General features: G+C 45.3%; 2 protein-coding genes and 1 pseudogene across 6 annotated transcripts in view; all 3 read right to left on the reverse strand.

Moving 5' to 3' along the window:
• The window catches only part of LOC123846700 (cytochrome P450 2C21), a 48,337-nt gene extending 29,941 nt beyond the window's left edge, over nt 1-18,396 (reverse strand). For 2 of the 4 annotated variants that reach the window (XM_064595047.1, XM_064595050.1), the window contains exon 1: nt 12,109-12,623. In XM_064595047.1, coding sequence (XP_064451117.1) covers nt 12,109-12,174 — 66 coding nt within the window. In that variant the 5' untranslated portion in view covers nt 12,175-12,623. Of the gene's footprint in view, nt 1-12,108; nt 12,624-15,295; nt 15,498-16,233 lie in introns of those variants that run through there. The other 2 variants (XM_045878467.3, XM_064595049.1) reach the window with 2 other exon arrangements.
• On the reverse strand, nt 1,502-5,929 carry LOC129045904 (succinate dehydrogenase cytochrome b560 subunit, mitochondrial-like; annotated as a pseudogene). The gene has a single exon (XR_008506378.2). The product of XR_008506378.2 is annotated as a succinate dehydrogenase cytochrome b560 subunit, mitochondrial-like (transcript).
• A 110-nt stretch (nt 18,397-18,506) lies between the features above and the next one.
• Nucleotides 18,507-21,489, reverse strand: part of PDLIM1 (PDZ and LIM domain 1) — a 48,570-nt gene continuing 45,587 nt past the window's right edge. Inside the window, exons 6-7 of the mRNA XM_045878468.3 lie at nt 19,390-19,507; nt 18,507-19,006 (exon numbers count right to left, since the gene is read on the reverse strand). Coding sequence (XP_045734424.1) covers nt 18,820-19,006; nt 19,390-19,507 — 305 coding nt within the window. The 3' untranslated portion in view covers nt 18,507-18,819. The remainder of the gene's footprint in view (nt 19,007-19,389; nt 19,508-21,489) is intronic.

Below are 21,489 nucleotides of genomic sequence, written 5' to 3' on the forward strand. Positions count from 1 at the left end.
CGGATAGAAATTAAGGAGGGCACTTAATGTAATGAGTACTGGGTATTATATATGACTGATGAATCACTGAGCTCTACCTCTGAAACCAATATTACATGTTAATTAACTGAATTTAAATTTTAAAAAAATGGAGAAAAAGATATTTGAGGAAATCCAACGAGGCATAACATAGCACTTAAAAATCAGAACACTAACCCCTGAAGAAGCTAGCATCAAGAAAATAGAGAAAATGTTAAAATAAGTTTAACATCGGAGATATAAAAACTGTGCCTTCAGAGAGGTGTTAATATGGTGGAGCAGTAAAGGGACCCTAAGCTTGCCTCATCCCTCAAACACAGCTAGATCAACATCGAATCATTTTCAACAACTACGAAATTGATCTGAGGATAAAGAAAACAATGTGCACAGTTGGAGGGAGAGAACGTGGCAAATGTGAGGCTAATCTTAACAAACAAATCAAAGCACCCTAGTTAAAAGTCCAAACACTCCTCACTGCCAGCAAGGGGGAACTCTGTGGAGCACTGACCTTTAGGAAAGTACAGCCAAAACATGACAGCAGAGTGCACACAGCATACACCAGAAAGACTTCCTGGAACTCCAGGCCCTGGACAGTGTATGACCCTTTCTCAATATAGTATTACTCTCAGGAGCAGGAAACACAATAAGTTTTCATAATACACAAAAGATAGAAACTTAGACATGATGACAAGACAGAGGAATTCTCCCCAAAAGAAAGATCAAGAAAAAAATCTCAGCCAGGGATTTGCTCAAAACAGATAGAAGCAATATATCTGAACAAGAATTTAGAACAACAGTCATAAAAATACCAGCTGGGCCTGAAAGAACAGAAGATACCAGAGAAACACTGGCTGTAGAGATAAAAGACGTAAAAACTAGTCAGGCCAAAATAAAAAATGCTATAACCGAGATGCAAAACTGACTGGATATAATCACAATGAGGATGGAAGAAGCAGAGGATCAAATAGGTGATTTAGGCAGAAGATAAAATCATGGAAAATAATGAAGCTGAAAAGAAGAGGGAAAGAAAACCATGAGATCACAATATAGACTTAAGGAACTTAGGGATTCCACAGAGCGCAACAATATCCATACCATAGGAATCCCAGAAGAAGAATGGGATAAGGGGCAAAAGGTTTATTTGGACAAATTATAGCTGAGAACTTCCCTAACCTGGGAAAGGAAGCAGGCATTCAAGTCCAAGAGGCACAGAGAACTCCCCTCAAATTCAACAAAAATAGGTCAACACAGGGGAGCCAGGGTGGCTCAATCAGTTAAGCGTCTGCCTTTGGCTCAGTCATGATCTTGGAGTCCTGGATTGGAGCACCACGTTGGGCTCCTTGCTCAGTGGGGCGTCTGCTTCTCCCTCTCTCTCTGCTCCTCCCCCCTGCCCCCCCAGCTTATGCTGTCTCTTTCTCAAATTAAAAAAAAAAAAAAATCTTAAAAAAAAAAAAAAACAGGTCAACATCAAGACATATCAGAGTGAAACTTGCAAAATACAAAGATAAAGAGAATTCTGAAAGCAGCTAGGGACAAAAGGTCCTTAACCTATAAGGATAGTAGATACATAAGGTTAGCAGCAGATCTATCCATAGAAACTTGGAAGGTCAGAAAAAAGTGGCATGATATATTCAATGTGCTAAATGGGAAAAATATGTAGTCAAGAATACTTTATCCAAAGAAGATATGGTGTGTACACACACACACACACACACACACAAACACAATGGAATATTACGCAGCCATCAAAAAATGAAATCTTGCCATTTGCAATGACGTGGATGGAACTAGAGGGTATGATGCTAAGTGAAATAATTCAATCAGAGAAAGAATCATATGATCTGACTGTTATGTGGAATTATGCCCCCAACTTGAGAGCAACCAAATATATAAAACAATTACTACCAACCTAAAGAAACTCACAGATAATAATACAATAATAGTAGGGGACTTTAACACCCCCTTCACTACAATGGGCCGATCATCTAAGTAGATCAACAAGGAAACAAGGGCTTTGAATGACACACTGGACCAGACAGACTTACCAGATATGTTCAGAGCATTTCATCCTAAAGCAGCAGAATACACATTCTTTTTTAGTGCACATGGAACATTCTCCAGAACAGATCACACACTGGGTCACAAATCAGGCCTCAACCAGTACAAAAAGACTGAGGTCATACCATGCACATTTTTGGACCACAATCTTATGAAACTTGGAGTCAACCACAAGAAACAATTTGGGAGCCCCACTCCCAGTCCCCACGGCAGAGGCCACAGAGCCATCATTGTTTCTGCTGTCTCAGAAAGAAGGAGCCAGAAGCTGACTGTCGGCACAAATGAAGCCCCAGTATGGAGAGAGAATGAAGGCTCCTATGCCCAGAGTAGGCTGCAAGCTGAGGGCAGGAAAAGGGAAGTTTTGAGTCATTCCATCTTTATTTATTTATTTATTTTTTTAAAAGATTTTATTTATTTATTTGAGACAGAGAGAATGAGAGACAGAGAACATGAGAGGGGGGAGGGTCAGAGGGAGAAGCAGACTCCCTGCCGAGCAGGGAGCCCAATGCGGGACTCGATCCCGGGACTCCAGGATCATGACCTGAGCCGAAGGCAGCCGCCCAACCAACTGAGCCACCCAGGCGCCCCCATTCCATCTTTAGAACAAAGGGGAAACTGGACCATTTTCTATTGCTATGGTTCTCTAAGGTCCTTTACTACTACTGAGCTCCAAGGGGATATGCAAACACAAACAATTAATAAATCAGGAGAACTCTATCCTGGCTGGAGAAGAGCGTAACAAACAGGAAGATAGGTCAGTGAATCGTTTGTAGGAAGACAATGCTAGGAACTTCAGCTCTTCACACGGCTGCCAGCCCTACAGAGGACAACACAGTAAGAACTAAGACAGCCACTCCAGACTGGTACAGCTGGGGAATCTTCAGGCCTTTCCCTAGGTCCCACATCAAGTGTCAGATTCCATTCCAGATAGGATACATGAGAGGGCAGAGAAGTGCAAACTTGGCTGTGTAGATCAGTGATGGCCCCAGACACAGGAACTTCACATGTTCCGAATGAATCTCAAAGTTCCCAGGGACCAACAGGGCTGACAAGCCAAAAAGAGACCCCTACACCCAAGGCACACCAGTAACCTGGTGGCAAACAGACATCACTATGGGAAGAGACCAACTGTAGATAGTGATATGGGGAGACAGAGGATGGCTTAAACAGTATTCTTATTCCTGAACCTCTCCATCTCTTCTTTGGCTGTAGTTCCCAAAGGGATAGCATTTCTGACTCAGAGCTGAGGATTAAGGTGGGCACGGAGGCAATGATGGCCAACATATCTTAACAAGAACACAGCCATCCTGAGTTCCGGCCTGGATGGAAGTAAAGCTTTTTGAGTCTATATAATTGATAATATGGTAGTAAAGCTTAAAGAAATTAAGTTGGTTTTCATTTTAAAAAGGGGGCTAAAATTCTAGATGTTTTCAACAAAATATGTATAGAATGAAGTGAGTTGTCAGCATTCTGAGAGCTGTGTGTCTTACGCTCACAGTCAAGTTATATGTGGATTTTTGGCTACACAGGGGTTGTCCCCCGCTTGCCCCTGCATTGTTCAGGAGTCAAACTATATGACTTATGAACTCTACAATGGAAAGTATTTCAACTAAATTACATTTTACAAACACCTGTTGAGTAAATATGATGTATCTTGCAGTCTCACCATGACACTAAAAAACTTGTTTAAATAGTTACTGAGTTGACAATTTCACAGTGGGTAAATACAAAGGGGAGTTCAGAGAAGTCTGTCCCTGCGCGATCTTTATTTTTTTTTTATTTTTAGATTATTTATTTATGTATTTATTTATTTGAGACAGAGAGAATGAGAGAGACAGAGAGCACATGAGAGGGGGGAGGGTCAGAGGGAGAAGCAGGCTCCTCGCCGAGCAGGGAGCCCGATGCGGGACTCGATCCCGGGACTCCAGGATCATGACCTGAGCCGAAGGCAGTCGCTTAACCAACTGAGCCACCCAGGCGCCCTTTTATTTATTTATTTTTTAAAGATTTTATTTATTTATTTGAGAGAGAGAGAATGAGAGACAGAGAGCACGAGAGGGAAGAGGGCAGAGGGAGAAGCAGATCCCCTGCTGAGCAGGGAGCCCGACGCGGGACTCGATCCCGGGACTCCAGGGTCATGACCTGAGCCGAAGGCAGTCGCTTAACCAACTGAGCCACCCAGGCGCCCTGTCCCTTCGCAATCTTTAGAACTCTCCCCCTCCTTCTCCCTCAGCACAGCATGAACCCATGGGGGCACATGCTGACATGCTGCAGCTGCTTGTCGACCCATATCAGGCCCTGTCTTGTCACCAGTCTACACCACCATGTACCCCTGGCCTAACCCTCATCACTGACCTTCACTGCAGTGCACACAGCTGCTAGGAGAGTGTGCAGCCCTGGGAGAGCACGCCAACAGAAACAGAGAGTAGAATGGTCTTTGCCAGAGCCTCGGGGGAAGAGGAAATAAGGAGTTGCTATTCAGTGGGAGAAGAGTTTCTGTCATGTAAGATGGAAAGTTCTAGAGATCTGCTGTACAACATTGTGACTATAGTTAACAATACTGTATTGTGCACCTAAAAATTTGAGGGGAAAGATCTCATATTAAGTGTTCTTACCACAACATAGGAAGGAGGGAAGGAAGGAAGCAGGAGGTGGGGACGGAGGAAGAAATCAGCCACAATCAAATGACCAGTTGCAGAAACAAGGGCTGTAGTTATCATGAACAACTACATTTCGTTATGACTGGGTGTGTGTGTTTGTGATCTTTGTTACAGGACATCGATGAGAAGAGTAAACATCACCCAAGGACTTGACATCTTCTTTTGGCTAAAGGGTTAGTTGTTTTGTTTTTCTTTTTTCTTTTTTTTAGTACACACGCAGAAGAGTTGTATCGTGTTAAATAGAAGTATGACTTTGTTATTTATTTGGAGATTAAGTATGATTTAAGGAGATGTGTATGGGTGCTGAGTTTATAAGGGGTTGACTGTAATGGTTAGTATTCTGTACCAACTTGGCTAGGCTATAGCACCCAGTTATTTAATCAAATACTAATCTAAATGTTGCTGTAAAGGTCTTTTTGGAGATGTGGTTAACATTGACAATCAGCTGACTTTAGGCTGACACACTGATTCACTCTAGACACATAAACTCCCAATGAAGTAAATCCTATAACAATTCATTACCCTTAACAGATGAAAACATGGGAGTCCAGAGGCTAACTGATATGCCCAGTATCACATGGTTAGTAAGCCCCAGAGTTGGAATTTGAACTGACAAACTAGCTCCAGGGTCTGAGCTCTTAACCACCACACTATGCTGCCTCTAACTGAAGCAGGTCTATGTGAACTGACGTCAAACAGTCTCCAAGTTATCCTAGTAACTCAAAAATTGAGGTGCACCTCAGGAAGTATAATGTGCTAACGTTTACAATCAAAAGTATCTAATTTAGTTTGATCATTATTCTCCCTGAGCTTTATGAAGGTGCGCTGCACTGTCTGTTGGTATCCAGGGGGGATTATACATTCTGAAAGCATTCTGACTCCAAACTCTTTATAGATGACTGGATGTCTCTCTCTCTCTGGGAACTTATAAGATTTAATCTAAGCAATCAAAAGTTTTATGATTGTTGTGCCTTGAGATAATTTTTTTTTAAAAGATTTATTTATTTATTTGAGAGAGCGAGAATGAGAGAGAGTACATGAGAGGGGGGAGGGTCAGAGGGAGAAGCAGGCTCCTCGCAGAGCAGGGAGCCCGATGCGGAACTCGATCCCGGGACTCCAGGATCATGACCTGAGCCGAAAGCAGTTGCTTAACCAACAGAGCCACCCAGGCGCCCAATAATTTTTTTTTTTAAGACTTCATTTATTTATTTGAGAGAGAGCACAAGAGGGGGGAGGGGGAGAGGGAGAAGCAGGCTCCCCGCTGAGGAGGGAGCCTGACACGGGGCCTCGATCCCGGGACTCCAGATCATGACCTGAGTAGAAGGCAGTTGCTTAACCAACTGAGCCACCCAGATGCCCTGAGATAATTTTTCTTTCATTGTGCTATGAGATTTGTAGATCCTTTCTACTTAGATATCAGTATATGGAAGTTTCTTCTCTGGTGATATTTGGTTTCTTTAGGAAAAAAATCCTATAGTCTTCTGTTACCTGGCTGCTGGGTTACTGGGAGCAGAATGGAAGAAAGAGCTAAGGATCCCAGAAATCAGTATGTGGACCATTGCCCAATGCCCAGATTTTCATCCTGGTACCTCATTCTGTCCTCACTATGCCAGCTGTCCCAGGTCCAGGGTATCTGAGGAGTTTTAGTTTCTGTCGAACAACAGGTTTCAACCTGGGGTGATTTTTATCCACCCCCACCCCAAAGGACCATTTGGCAGTGTCTTAAGACATTATTTGTTGACATTAACTTGGGGGGTGCTACTCGCATCTAGAGGGTAGAGGCCAGGAATCCTGTTAGACGTATACAATGCACAAAACAGCTCCCACTACAAATACTTGTCCAAAATACCAACAGCACCCAGGTAGAGAATCCCTATTCCAGAGAGTAAACTTCCTATATCCTATGGGAACAAACATCATGTGACTGCAAAGGACAGTGTAAAAACAGAGGTGGCAACAGCTATGATTGCAGAATTCCAACATGCTGTACTGTTTTTAGCTTCATCCATGCCTTGTCTTCTTTGAAAATTGGTACTTCCAAATCCTGAATCTCTGAAGGATTCTGTGTAAGTAACTTGACTTCCTTCTCATGGGTAAACGTCCTCTGCAGACATTTGGGTTGTAAATTCCTTCCACTCCCCTAAATTAGTTACTATTCCTCCATCTGATTTTTTTGCCTTTCACAAATAGATTGATATATATTTTTTTATTATTATTTTTAAGTAATCTCTACACCCAACATGGGGCTGGAACTCACAAACCCGAGATCAAGATCAATATCTGAGTCAATATTTTTATTTAAAAAAATTTTCCTAAGTAAGCTCTGTGGCCAACCTGGGGCTTGAACTCATGACCCCGAGATCAAGAGTCGCATGCTCCACTGACTGAGCCAGCCAGGTGCCCCTAGACTGAAGTCTTTTATTGGCTAATCCTTCTAAGTCCTTTCTCTGAAAATTGGTACTTGTTTTCAAGTCCCTCAGAGTCATCTTAGTGTGGTTTTGGAAGGAGCAGATACAGATGTGTATATCAACCTCTCATACTTCACCGGCATTCCTTCAAAGATGAACTTTTATAAAGAATTTACTTGTAGGGGTGCCTGAGTGGCTCAGTCGTTAAGCGTCTGCCTTCGGCTCAGGTCATGATCCCGGGGTCCTGGGATCGAGCCCCGCGTCGGGCTCCCTGCTCAGCGGGAAGCCTGCTTCTCCCTCTCCCACTCCCCCTGCTTGTGTTCCCTCTCTCACTGTGTCTCTCTCTGTCAAATAAATAAAATCTTTTTTAAAAACCCCAAATAATTGCATCTAGTCACATCTAGGGAGTGCTAAAAGCTAAAAACCTTACCTATGACAACATGATAACGATGTATCTGACTTGTCTGTTGCTGAGATAGAAATAATGAACCCCATCCTGAGATATAGACTCTTTCTTCTGTTAAAATATCCTAAGAGCACAGATTTAATTAAAAAAAAAAAAGGTGAATTTTAGAATAGATTAGAATTAATAGAAGTTGGAAAGCCATGGATAGTCCTCGTCTTCTTTTTCTTAAAAAGTTTTCATGAGGGGCGCCTGGGTGGCTCAGTCGGTTAAGCAGCTGCCTTCAGCTCAGGTCATGATCCCGGGGTCCTGGGATCAAGCCCCGCATCGGGCTCCCTGCTCGGTGGAGAGTCTGCTTCTCCCTCTCCCTCTGCCTGCCTCTCTGCCTACTTGTGCTCTCTCTCTATCTCTCTGTCAAATAAATAAATAAAATCTTTAAAAAAAAAAAGTTTTCATGATTATTTATTTATTTTTTTAAAGATTTTATTTATTTATTTGAGAGAGAGAGAATGAGAGGGGGGAGGGTCAGAGAGAGAGGCAGACTCCCTGCTGAGCAGGGAGCCCGATGCGGGACTCGATCCCGGGACTCCAGGATCATGACCTGAGCCGAAGGCAGTCGCTTAACCAACTGAGCCACCCAGGCGCCCTTCATGATTATTTAAATTGATGTGCCCACGGCCATCTTCTGTTCAAATTGCCTGGCAGGACTGGAGAGAGGAAATAACACCAAGGGGAGAATGTTAGGGAAAACTGGAGGGCGGAGCGGACAAGAGATGTGATGATTCTCTGAACGCTGTGCAGAATCCCAGCTTCATGGCCGTGGTTTGGGGCAGGCACAGCTGGCTTGAGCTGTCATAGGTGTATTTTTTTTTTTTTTTCTTAAGAGGTGGCCACTTTGTTGATCATGGTGCACTTTTTCATAATTCATTCTTCATAGTGAAAATGTCCAGAGTAGTGTTCCAATGTTGGAGGTGGGAAAATGGATACCTACTTTCTATTACTAAAGAATGAAATAAGTTCTGGAATTTTGTGTGAAATAGTCTCAGATGATTTGCAGTCTGAGAAGCATTCTAAAAGGTTAGCTTTGGGAGAAGGGAATTGCTATGAATGACAAAAGGAAGCTACAGGAAACTTACTATCCAAGAAAGCTATATCCAGGAAAGTAGTGAGTACAGAGTGAGAATATCTGAGCCAATATTTTTATTTAAAAAAAAATTTCTGGGGCGCCTGGGTGGTTCAGTCGTTAAGGTCTGCCTTTCGGCTCAGGTCATGATCCCAGGGTCCTGGGATCGAGCCCCGCATTGGGCTCCCTGCTCAGCGGGAAGCCTGCTTCTCCCTCTCCCACTCCCCCTGCTTGTGTTCCCTCTCTCGCTGTGTGTCTCTCTGTCAAATAAATAAATAAAATCTTAAAAAAAAAAAAAATTCGAAGCAAGAGCTGTGCCCAACATGGAGCTTGAATTCACAACCCTAAGATCAAGAACCCCATGCTGTACCAACCAGGCATCCCCATCTATCTGAGTCAAGTTTTTTTTTTTAAGTGGGCTCCATGCCCAGTGCAGAGCCCAATGCGGGGCTTGAGCTCATGATCCTGAGACCAAGACTGAGATCAACAGTGAGACACTTAACCGACTGAGCCATCCAGGCACCCTATCTGAGACAATATTTTAATAATATACAAGTAAATTCTTTTTTTAAAAAAAGATTTTATTTATTTGACAGAGAGAGACATCAAGAGAGGGAACACAAGCAGGGGGAGTGGGAGAGGGAGAAGCAGGTTCCCCACTGAGCAGGGAGCCCGAAGAGGCACTCGATCCCAGGACCCTGGGATCATGACCTGAGCCGAAGGCAGATGCTTAACAACTGAGCCACCCAGGCGCCCCTACAAGTAAATTCTTTATAAAAGTTCATATTGAAGGAATGCCGGTGAAATATGAGAGGTTGATATACACATCTGTATCTGCTCCTTCCAAAACCACACTAAGAGGACTCTGAGGGAATTGAAAATAAGTGCCAATTTTCAAAGAAAGGACTTTGGGGAGTGGCGGGCAGAGGGAGAAGCAGGCTCCTGCTGAGCAAGGAGCCCGACGCGGGACTCGATCCCAGGACCCTGGGATCATAACCCAAGCCGAAGGCAAACGCTTAACCAACTGAGCCACCAAGGCATCCCAAGAATTTTGTTTTTAAAGATTTTATTTATTTGAGAGAGAGAGCACAAGCTGGAGGGGACAGGCAGAGGGAGAGGGAGAAGCAGACTCCCTGCTGAGCAGGGAGCCCGATGCAGCGCTCAATACCAGGACCCTGGGATCATGACTGAAGGCAGATACTTAACCGACTGAGCCACCCAGGTGCCCCTGGATGCAATTATTTGACAAAATAACTGCCCAACATATGGCCTGACATAGAGAAATAATAGTACAAGTTCCCCTTGGATATATCCATCTGTCCAAGTACATCGGGAGATTCAGTGGTTCTTATACCTGGCCTATCAAAATTATGCTAGACGCAAAATAAAATAATGTTTCCTAGAACAATGAAGTTATATTTAAATATAGTATTGGAAAGATAGCTACTAGTAACTCAGACACCAGGGGACGTGGAGCCCTCCCTACCCTGGGAGTAATGAAGAGGCTTTATAGCATCCATGACACCCATCAGAATGTCCACAAAAAAGCAAGTGGTGAATATAAGTGAATTCTTCCCAGAAAGAACTATGGCCTCCAAAAGGTTAAGAATCATTCATTAGGGGTAGAAAAAAGGGCAGATACTGGTCGAAATTTGCTTCTTCCTACAGCTCCCTAAACCACATGCTTAACCACAAATCACCGCTCCTCATCCAGACCACATGAAACTGGTGGTTCAGACCAAATTCCACAGAAAATTATTTGAATGTCCCTCGGTCTCATCTTCTGGACTCTACCCATTTAGGGCCCTAAGTCTTGCCCACTAACCAATTTCTCCATTCCACCCAGTGCTATAGACAGTAGTTGGTTAAAGCAATTGTAATTTCAGAGGAAGAAATGTCCTTTTGTTCTCTGGGAGTACCACTTTTCCAAATGTTCTAGAATCTCCCCTCTTCCCTTTCAGTGGAAATGTTACACCTACACTTAGGTCTTTATGCCTTTATTTCCTTCCCATGCAATTTTGCCACTTGACCCAACCACCATTTACTCTGTCACCCAGATCTTTTCCCACTTCTGTTTAACATCTCAGAACATCTCCCATTACTGAAATTTCTCCCACCATCATCTCCTTCCTTCTAAACTGCTCTCTTCAATTAGGAGTCACCAGCAAATCCTCTTAACCCATCCAAAGGCTGCCCAGGTGTCCACCTTCCTAACTAAATCTGATCTATTCCTTCTTTTTAATGTTTTTTGTCTCCTTTGGCTTCTTTGGACCTGCCCAACTGATTATATTCCTAGATCCATGAGAACACGGAAAGGGAGACAATCTTCATGTAATTTTGACTCCTCTATCATCAAACTCCTCTACATTTCCATGGCTGTAATGATTATCCAGACTCTCAGATGCTAGGTCTAGAAATGAGAGCTCTCCAGCAGGGAACCAAACACTCCAGGGAACTCCTGTATAATTTCCCACAAATATCACCTGCAATCACATCCTTGTTCTTGCTCAAATTTCCTTCTAATCAAATTAAAAATTTCTAATTCAGTATTCAGATCACTCCATAAATACCAAACTCCAATTCCGTATCAGTTCAAAGACCAATTTTCTTTTATTTTTTTTAAGATTTTATTTATTTATTTGAGAGAGAGAGAGAGGACAAGAGGTGAGGAGAGGGAGAAACAGGCTCCCCGCTGAGCAGGGAGCCAGTCGAGGGGCTCAATCCCAGGACCTTGGGATTATGATCTGAGCCGAAGGCAGATGCTTAACCAACTGAGCCACCCAGGCGCCCCTAAAGCCTAATTTTACTGAACTATTTAAAGCCCTCTGCTCCCTCTAGCCACTCTCCTTGCCAATCCACTTGTCCAGAGTGGGCATGTCTTCACCCCATCTGAAATTCCCTTTCCCATCCTTCATGGCCTACATATGCCATCACTTAAATTTTTTTTAAAGATTTATTTATTTATTTGGGGGGGTAGGAGGGGCAGAGGGAGAGGGAAAGAGAATCCCAAGCAGACTCTGAGCTGAGCACAGAGCCTGACGTGGGGCTCGATCTCGTGACCCTGAGATCATGACCTGAGTCAAAACCAAGAGTCTGACACTTAACCAACTGCGCCACCCAGACACTGCTCCGTCATCACTTCTTTTAAGTACAGTATGATCGCACTATGTTCAATCATCAATTACAGCTTCACCTTAGAGCATGGTATTTTGCATGTGCTGCTCTTTAAAAATTACAGTTATTTCATCCAAGATGGAAGAATATGTATATTCCGTCTTTCTTCAATTACACCTTTACCACTTACCAAACAGAGACCATATGTTTCATCACTCTCTACCCTTACAAGATTGAAAGTCCCCCATGATGCGTAGTGTAGGTCCCTGCACACAGTACTTGCTGCTGGAAGTGCTTTTCAAGTAGTAGTATTTGCCCACTCACCTCAATGCCACCAGAAAGAAGAAAATGATGCACCTCATGGCCCAATTCACACTTGTCCCGCTCCATCTTGACCAGAGAGAGTCAAAGAAGTTCCAATGATTGTTAGTGTTCATGAATTCTTGGTATTCCTTTACTCTCTCCAAAACAAAACTATTTTAAATCAGCAGTATGGAAAGTATGGGTTTCCTAGATAGAATGGATAGGAAAGGAGAAAGTATGGTAAGCTTAATAGAGGAAGCCTCATCTATCTAATTAAAAACAACAATAACAAACTCGTTGAGCACACTTATACCTATGTCAAGTCCTGCATGAGGCTTTGGGATCATAAAGATAAATATTACATGGTCCCTATACTGGAGGTGAAACTTCTACTACACATATAAAATAATTCTCTATACTGAACTCAGAAAGAGATGGAGGGAAAAACCTGACTATACTTAGAGACAGCAGTCATTCCTTACACTCATATTATCATTTTGGTGTTTATAATCAATTCACAATTGATTTTTTAAAACTATATAAAATTATATATTGAAAATATGCCTCGGGGCGCCTGGGTGGCTCAGTTGGTTAAGCGACTGCCTTCGGCTCAGGTCATGATCCTGGAGTCCTGGGATCGAGTCCCACATCGGGCTCCCTGCTCGGCGGGGAGTCTGCTTCTCCCTCTGACCCTCCCCCCTCTCATGCTCTCTCTATCTCATTCTCTCTAATAAATAAATAAAAAAAAATTAAAAGAAAAAAAAAAGAAAATATGCCTCAATAAAAGTGGCTACACAAAAAGATTTTCAGACATTCCAAAATGAAGTAAATTCATCACAGCACCCACACTGATTATGACTAAAATAAACTTCATGCTGAAGGAAAATGATCCCAGATGGAAGCATGGATCTGTAGGAAGGAATGAAGACCACTGGAAAGGGTCATGTGTGGGAATTACTTACATAAAATTATTTAAAATATCATAGACTAGTTTTTAAATCTCCTTTAAAGACTACTCTTGGGCTTAAACATAGGTAGAAATAAAATATATGATAACAATATAAAAGATAGGAGGCAGGAAATGGAAGTATGCTACCGTAAGGTTTCTACACCAGGCTTGATATAGTACAATATTAAACATGGATCACATTAAGTTGATGCTGTAAATCATAAACCACTAAAAAACAACAACAGAAAAGAACAGAGCTAATAAATCATTGAGATCAAATGGAACCATAAAAAATAAACAATTGATCCAAAAGGATGCAGGTTATTTTTTTTAAGATTTTATTTATTTATTTATTTATTTATTTGAGAGATACAGAAAGAGAATGCACGCAAGCAGGGTGAGTGGTAGAGGAAGACGGAGAAGCAGGCTCCCCGCCGAGCAGGGAGCCCCATGTGGGGCTCCATCCCAGGACCCTGGGATCATGACCCAAGCTGAAGGCAGACACTCAACCAACTGAGCCACCCAGGTGCCCCTAGGATGCAGGCTAAACAAGAAAACAACAAAAATGACTCTGAGAAAACCAGTAGCAAGATGGCAGACATTTACCCAATGACATCAAAAATTAAATGAAATAAAAATGGTCAAAACCCAAAAGTAGAGATTGTCAGGCTGAATGAAAAGGCAAGACTCAAACAAGTGCTTTCTTCAGAAAACCAACTCTAAATATAAAGACACAGAAAAATTAAAAGGATGTAATATTCAAACACTGATCAAAGAAAGCTGGGATGGCTATTTTAATGTCAAAGTAGATTTCAGAATAGGGAATACCACCAGAGATAAAGATGTTCATTTCATAATCACAAAGGAGTTATACCTCATTACAAAATAAAAGAATCTTAAATGTATAAACACCTAAAACAGAGCTTTAAAAGATATAAAACAAAACTGATAGAACTGAAAGAACAAGACAAATTCATGATTATAGCTAGAGATTTCAAGTGTCCACTCTCAGTAAATGATTGAACAAGCAGACAGAAAATCAGACAGAAGACTTGAACCTAATTACTTTGAACCTATCGACCAACTTGACCTAACTAATTTAGTTTCCTAAACAGCAGAACACACATCCTCTTTAAGTACATATAGCACGTTCACCAGTACAGACCACGATCTGGGCTACGAAAGAAACTGACAGTTGGTCACTTGAAAAGGATTTAATTCTAATTCATCCTTTGAATTGAATTAGATATCAATAACAGAAAGATAGCTGGAAAACCACCAAATATTTAGATATTAAACACAATGCTCCTGAATACTCCAGGGGTCAGAGAAGAAATCACAGGAGAAACTGGAAAACTATTCTGAAATGAATGAAAATGAAAACACAGTGTATCAAATTTGTGGCATGTGGCCAAAGGAGTACTTACAGGGAAATATATGCCACTAAATGCTTGTATTAGAAAAAAGTCTCAAACCAATGACTTAAATGTCCACCTCAAAATAACAAGAAAAAGATCAAACTAACCCAAGGCAAAGAGAAAGAAGGAAATAATAAAGATGACTACAGAAGTCAAACAGAAGCCAGAAAGAAGACTGATCAAGGGGCCAGGACACAAACGACAATGCAGGGTCCCCACATCAGGAGGAGTGAGTGACTTGGCTAAGTTCTCACAGCTAGGAGGGGTGGAACTGGTTGCCCTGAGGAAAAAAGTTCAGTCCCTTTCAGAGTGGGATGACCCGCGGGGAGTGGAAGTCTGGCTGAGGCAGGTCTCTCCCCATCAGAGTCCCCAGGTATTCAGATCCTTCTCAGGAGGGACGACTCTCCCATGGCAGACAGGTATAGTGGGGAGGCAGTAAAAACAGGATTCCAATGTGCCCAACACACTGGAGTACACAAATAACACGGCATCTCCTCAGCCGCAAGATGAAGCCCAGAGCCCGGATTCATTCTGCTGGTGGCTCGTTGTGCTTCAGTCTCTCTACTGCCCTTGGCCTTTGCCTATCTGCACCACCAATTACAGCAGGAAGGGGATGGATGGGCTCAAATCAAATCAAGGGGGGACCTGAGGGACAAACCAACAAAGTCCCACCACAAGATAATTTACCCAGCCCTCAGCTATATGGTACACACATGACAGGAAACAGCTAGATCTGAGCTCCTGTAACACAGACCAAGGCAAGAAGGCATAGATTATTTTATTTATCAGAGTTTAATGGCCCACACTGTACCCTTTCCTCCCACTGCTAGGCTCTGCTCACCTGTGTTTCAGCGAGGAGTGACCACACGCCAGGCCTTGAACAGGGGCAGGCCGGTCGCCTTTCTCCTCAGACTCCAGGATTTCCTGCAGAAGCTGGAATGAGGTAGACTACTTTTTGTTTAAACTCCTGTTGCTCCCGTAGCATCTCATAAACGTCAGATTCTTGGCTTATGCCAAGGTTGCCAAGAGAGTAATGCTTTAATCTGTGAAGAGTGTATGGAAAGTCACCATGTGTCAGAAGTTAGAAACAATTCACCATGCATCTCCCTTCAGAGAACATTCAACACAAATCTCAGGATATATACACGTAATCACGACGGAGGAAACCCTCTCTTAATTCAACAGATGTTTCTGCCAAGGTTTTGAGGCATATTTATCACCCAAACTGGCTGTTGCTTCAATGCAGTGAGTGTCTTCAGCCGAATAGTTTCAGCAATTCAATCCCTTGTTGGCTTAATCCCATTGGACAGAGACACTTTAATTCTTTTCAAATTGATTCGACGACATGGCATCAGGAGAATATTTAGAGGGAGGAGGGCAGTCAGCCACCAACTAACCACTGCAACAAAGCCCCTCATGCTCTCAGTCCTTGGCCACAGGCATTCTTTTTTTTTATATATAATTTTTTTAATTACGTTAGTCACCATACATCATTAGTTTTTGATGTCGTGTTCCATGATTCATTGTTTGCGTGTAACACCCAGTGCTACATGCAGTACGTGCCCTCCTTTATACCCATCACCGGGCTAGCCCATCCCCCCAGCCCCCTCCCCTCTAAAACCCTCAGTTTGTTTCTCAGAGTCCATAGTCTCTCATGGTTCATCTCTCCTTCTGATTTCCCCTCCATTTTTCCCTTCCTTCTCCTAATGTCCTCCATGCTATTCCTTATGTTCCACAAATAAGTGAAACCATATAATTGTCTTTCTTTTTTTGACTTACTTCACTCAGCATGATCTCCTCCAGTCCCATGTTGATGCAAATGTTGGGTGTTCATCCTTTCCGAAGGCTGAGTAATAGTCCATTGTATACATGGACCACATCTTCTTTATCCATTCGTCTGTTGAAGGGCATCTCGGCTCCTTCCACGGTTTGGCTATTGTGGACATTGCTACTATGAACATTGGGGTGCAGTATGGCCCTTCTTTTCACTACATCTGTATCTTTGGAGTAAATACCCAGTAGTGCAATTGCTGGGTCATAGGGAAGCTCTATTTTTAACTTTTTGAGGAACCTCCATACTGTTTTCCAAAGTGGCTGCACCCATAGGCATTCTTCCAGAGCAGAAACCACAATGTTCCCTATAAATTCCAGTACATGCTCATTCATGACTGTATACATTCTAATTCTCATTCGCACTGAGTCCCTGGTTCCCCACCTATGAACTCTCCTGTTAGTAGGGTTTGTGATGTTCGCAGAGCAATACAATAAATGCATTTTGTAATCTGTAAAGTGCCATCAGTGTAAGGGACCATCACACCGGATGTACTTTCTAGATGCTATTCTTTCCTTGAGAGCAGAGTTCTTGGAGGTGGACGAGGGGGGCAGGTGAAGGAGCCTTCAGCTCATGCCCAAGGAACTGGGGACACCAGACCACACCTGCCACACTTTCTCCTGCCATTCTGAGCTCCCAGCTTAGAACGGGGCTGGCAGAGTTGAGAGGTCTCCTGCTCTAGGGGCCCATTACTGAGGGAGAAGCTCTTTGTTGTCTGGTCAAGGAAGGAGACAGAAGGAGGGCAGCCCAGGTCGGTCTGCTCTACGTTAAAAATCTATCTCAAATCCAGTGACTTTCCCCTACTCCCACCTCCACCACCCTGTACCAGCCTTTCCATTTCCTACCTGGGCCAGGGCAGTACTCCTACCTGGTCTGTGTCCACTCTTGCCCCCGACAGTGAGTTTTTGACATGGCATAAAAATCAGTTATTTGAATGAGTAAGTCAGTTTAAGGTAGGCCCCCGTGAAAAAACCCTCCAAATAAATCCCAACTCAGGGGAAAAAAAAAAAAAATTCCGAAGTTTCTGTCATGGTTGTCCCAAATTGGTTTTCCCAGGAAGCAAACTGTGACTGGGGCTAGTGAGAGGAAAGTTTAGGAGGGGTGCCCTTGGGACCATGACCCGGGGGGGGGGGGGGCAGGTAGGGAGGGAAGCAGAATTGGGCAGGGACAGAAGTTGGCTATGAGCAATACAGCTTTAAGGGAGGCCTCAGCTGACGCCTACAAAGCTGTCCAGCGCTGGGGCAGGGGGCCAGGCCCAGATATGCCCACCTCCACAGGCACTGGACCACCTGGGAAAGGGGCCATGCGGCAGCTCTCTTCAGCTGAGACACTCTCCAAGAGGATTGACGGACAGGGCCCTCCACTGGCAACTCTCCGGGCAGCTCGGGGGCCGAGTTCTTGGGTTCTGAAGGGGTATCTGAGTGACGCAGCAGGTGTCAACATTGCGGGAGTCTCCATGCGACTTCTGAAGGCAGCCCTGCCCAGATCTGGTGGGCCGGCTTTTCCTGTGGGAAGCTTAGAAGAGGAAGGTCACTAGAAGAGGAAGGTCACAACAGCCCCTGCGCCTGACGTTGGTTAACTCAGGCTCATTATCTCCAGTCTCTACCACACATTCTGGATTCCCCTCACCCTCACCCAGCGCCTCTGCGTATCTGAGCCTTCCCTGATGGTATGACCCAGAGCCACATCTCTGCAGGTCCCATGTCCTTCTCGGGCTGTGGCTGCTGAACGTGTCTATTTGCCGTCAAAATTCCACAAGGGACTACCAAGAGGTGTCTGAGTTTAGCACCTAGGTGATGCCCACCCTGAGCGCACTTCCCTTCACAGAGCAGGGGGGCTGTGGTGCAGCCAGCAGCCTGGAGAGGGACTCGTTAGGGAATATCTGAAGGCCCAACTGGTAAAGCTCTCCGTCTCTTGTTTGGGAAGCATGCATTTCCTCAGATAAGTCCCAAAACAGCCAGATAGAAAAGAAGACCTCATTTCGTTACAACATAACAAGGTTGATCTTACATTAGCATCAGAGAAAGAGAATTTGGAGCTAACTTCAAAGGAAGGTGAGAACATGGCTCATTCAGACGTCAATCTTCTCACACATGGAGAAGGCCTGCAAATCTCAGAGAAGCGGGGAACCCAAAACAAGAGGAGAGGCCTCAGAAATCTCATCTGGCCTGAGACAGGAACAAGGACGCATGGTGAAATGATAAAGGGACACCACGCTGCCTTGGAGTCTATACATTTATTGAGTAAAACCGAACTCGATGTCAGACATACACCATTCGGTTTGGTTCCAATGTGGCTGATGTCCATTTACAGCAGAGATGAACTGAGGTAAAGAGAAGCCCCAGGGACGCTGGCAAGGGGACACGGGACAGAACAATCCTCTGTTAATTGTAAAAGCAGGCGTCACACAGCCAGTGAGTCAGTTAGCAGAGGCAGGGAGACGTGGTGCTTAACGAGCAGGGGTGAAACCAAAGTCAGCAAGAGCTTTCAGGAGAGGAGAGGGCCAGAGCATGGAGAGGAGGAGAGCTGCTGGGTCACTTGGGGAACACAGTGACCACGTCGTAGCCCTCAGGGGGTGTGACCCGCTCCCGCGCGTGCTTTTCACAGTAGATTTGATCCTCCACGAAGAAGTGGCCCTTCTGCTTCAGGCTGGTGCTGCAGTCAGTGCACACGTAACACTCGGGGTGACGGTGGCGGTCCCGCAACTTCACGAACACGCCGCTGCAGGAGGGAGGCAGGAAAGGGCTCCATTAGCGACAAGCACCCGAGGGAGGCACCCAGCCGGGGGTTCCTTCCACGAGGCCCATCAAAGGGCGGAGCAGGGCCTCGGAACCGGCCACATGCGTTTCTCGTGAAGCCCTCCCTCTTCAACAGAGGGGCCCCTTCTCTGGTTTGGTGTCAGGCACGCCCTGAGAGCTCCAGGGCCGAGGAAAACCTTCCCACTGGACTCCGGACATAAAGGCCCACCTGGCCTCTCGGCCCCGTTTTCCAGGCAGGACTTCTTCCCCGTCACGCCTCGCGGGGGCAAACTCGGGCACCGTGCACAGCTGCACGGTCGAGCCCACCTGCAGGGCCTCCGACGCCGGGGCGAGGCAGATACTCACACAATGCCTGTGCCACACTTGTCACACATGGGCAACTTCTGGGCGTTTCCAATCGACGCAGCCACTTTGGTGACCGGAGCCTTGACACTTCTGAAACCTGAGGGCTTGTTGGGATCCCCTATAATGAGGAAAACACTTGGGTTGGCCAGGGAGGCTGGGGCTGCAGAAGTTTCACTTAGCTTTTTCAGAGTTGCTTATACGGAGTGCCAGCAAGTTCCTGGGGTCAAACAGACCCGACTCTGCTGTGTGACCCTGGGAAAGTTACTTAACCTCTCTGGTCCCTCAGTTTCCTTTTCTATAAAACAGGAGCTCATTTCCCCCTTCACCATGGTACAAAAAGATTAAAAAAAAATACACACAAAGCCCTCCCACAGTACCGGGCACCAAGTCAGCCCCCGAAACACAAATTACATTTCATTCTGATTAGATGCACGCCCATACGGACATGGGAACTTCAAGATGACTTCTACAGACGGAATAAATAAATAAAGACGTTATCTGATCATCAAAAGATAGTGAATTTAGATGCTGAAAGAAACCCACATCACAAGAAATACAAAACCATTACAGTAGAGCACCTACAGGCAGCCAGATAAAGCCCACCTGCTACAGAGCAGAGCAAGCGACCTCCCTGCAGTCGGCCGTGTCTGCATCAGATAAGCTGTGGGCCGAAGAGCGGCGCGGCCCAGCACGTCTTCAGAGCACTCTCTCGTGGGAGCTCGTAACAGCGGCCAGCGAGCAAAATGACTATCACTGCGTCTATTCGGCCGGCCAGCGATCTTGTTGTCAGCTGGGACTGCAAATTCCTGCAGCACCAGGACCCTGTGTTACAGACTCTGCAACACGCCACAGAGCCTCGCGTGGGGCTGAGCATATACCGGAGCCCCCACAAATGCACAGAAACGAACGGTGAAATGCCGTGACAAAGGCTGGGATGGTCCCCACCTCGGCCCAGCATGCTGTGGCCAAGAAGCCAGGGAAGTCTCTACACCAGTGGTTCTGAGCTGGCGTGGGTGAGATGGGCCAGGCCCCAGGAGAGACTCCCTAAAATTCACAGACCAGGCTCTTCGCCAGAGCTGCTAACGGAGCATCTCTAGAGGCAGGGGCCCCAGGAGATCCTACTCTATGTCCCCAATTAAAACCCACTTCTTCAGACTAAAAGCAGCTGTTCTCAGATTTCACCGTGCATCAGAACGACGTGGAGGGCTGACTCCAGTGCAGCTCACTGGGCCTCACCACCAGAGTTTCTACTTCAGCAGGCCTGGGGTAGGGCCCATGAAGTTGCATTTCTAGTAAGTTCTCAGGTGCTGCTCAGGTGACTGGTCCAGGAACCACCCTTTGGGAACCACTGGACAAGAGCAAGAGAATGGTTTCCTGCATAAGGTGAAGGGCTGAGGAGAGTCGTCCTGTGACCGTAGCCAGGCTGGGCAATCCTGGGGCTGACAAACCAGGGCCCTGGTTCTCGTCCTTTTAGAAAATGGGTCCCCCTACGTCGACTGGTGCTTCCGAACCAGAACTTGAGATGAATCCAAATAAGGAGCATTGATTATTGGCTAGGATGGTGGACTGTGTATTTGGTCCACAATTATGTGTCCCCTCCCTACCCTTGCCATGCATCCCAGTAGGTCAGTGATTCTCTACTGGGAGTGATTTTGTCCCCGGGGGAAGAATTTGGGTTGTCACAACTGGAGAGCAGTGCTTCTGGCCTCCACTGGGTAGGGGCTGGGGATGCTGAGAAATGTCCTAAAATGCACATAACAGCCCCACCACGAGGACTTATCTGGCCCCAAATGTCTACAGCATCAAGCTGGGAAACCCTATTCTTGGTGGAGCATACGCCCCACGCCACAGACTTTGGGTTTGGCCCCATGACTTGCGTTGGCCAAGGGAATGGGAGCAGACGTGGGCCTTGTTCTGGCAGAAGCATGAGGTGCACTTGTGTGGTTTGGTCCTGTCCCCACGAGCTTCCGACCTGTGCCTTAGCAGCAAGGCCCCAAGAGTGACGCCTCCCTATGCTGGGCTTCTGGCATGGGAAGACTCACGGAGCCAGGCCCAGCCCCGCCACACCGGGCCAACCCAGAGCCCGACCAGCAGCCCTCA

The sequence above is a fragment of the Mirounga angustirostris genome, unplaced genomic scaffold (assembly GCF_029215605.1).
Source record: "Mirounga angustirostris isolate CCGP_5_RB_7025 unplaced genomic scaffold, mMirAng1.0.hap1 SCAF_6, whole genome shotgun sequence".
Taxonomy (NCBI): Eukaryota; Metazoa; Chordata; class Mammalia; order Carnivora; family Phocidae; genus Mirounga; species Mirounga angustirostris.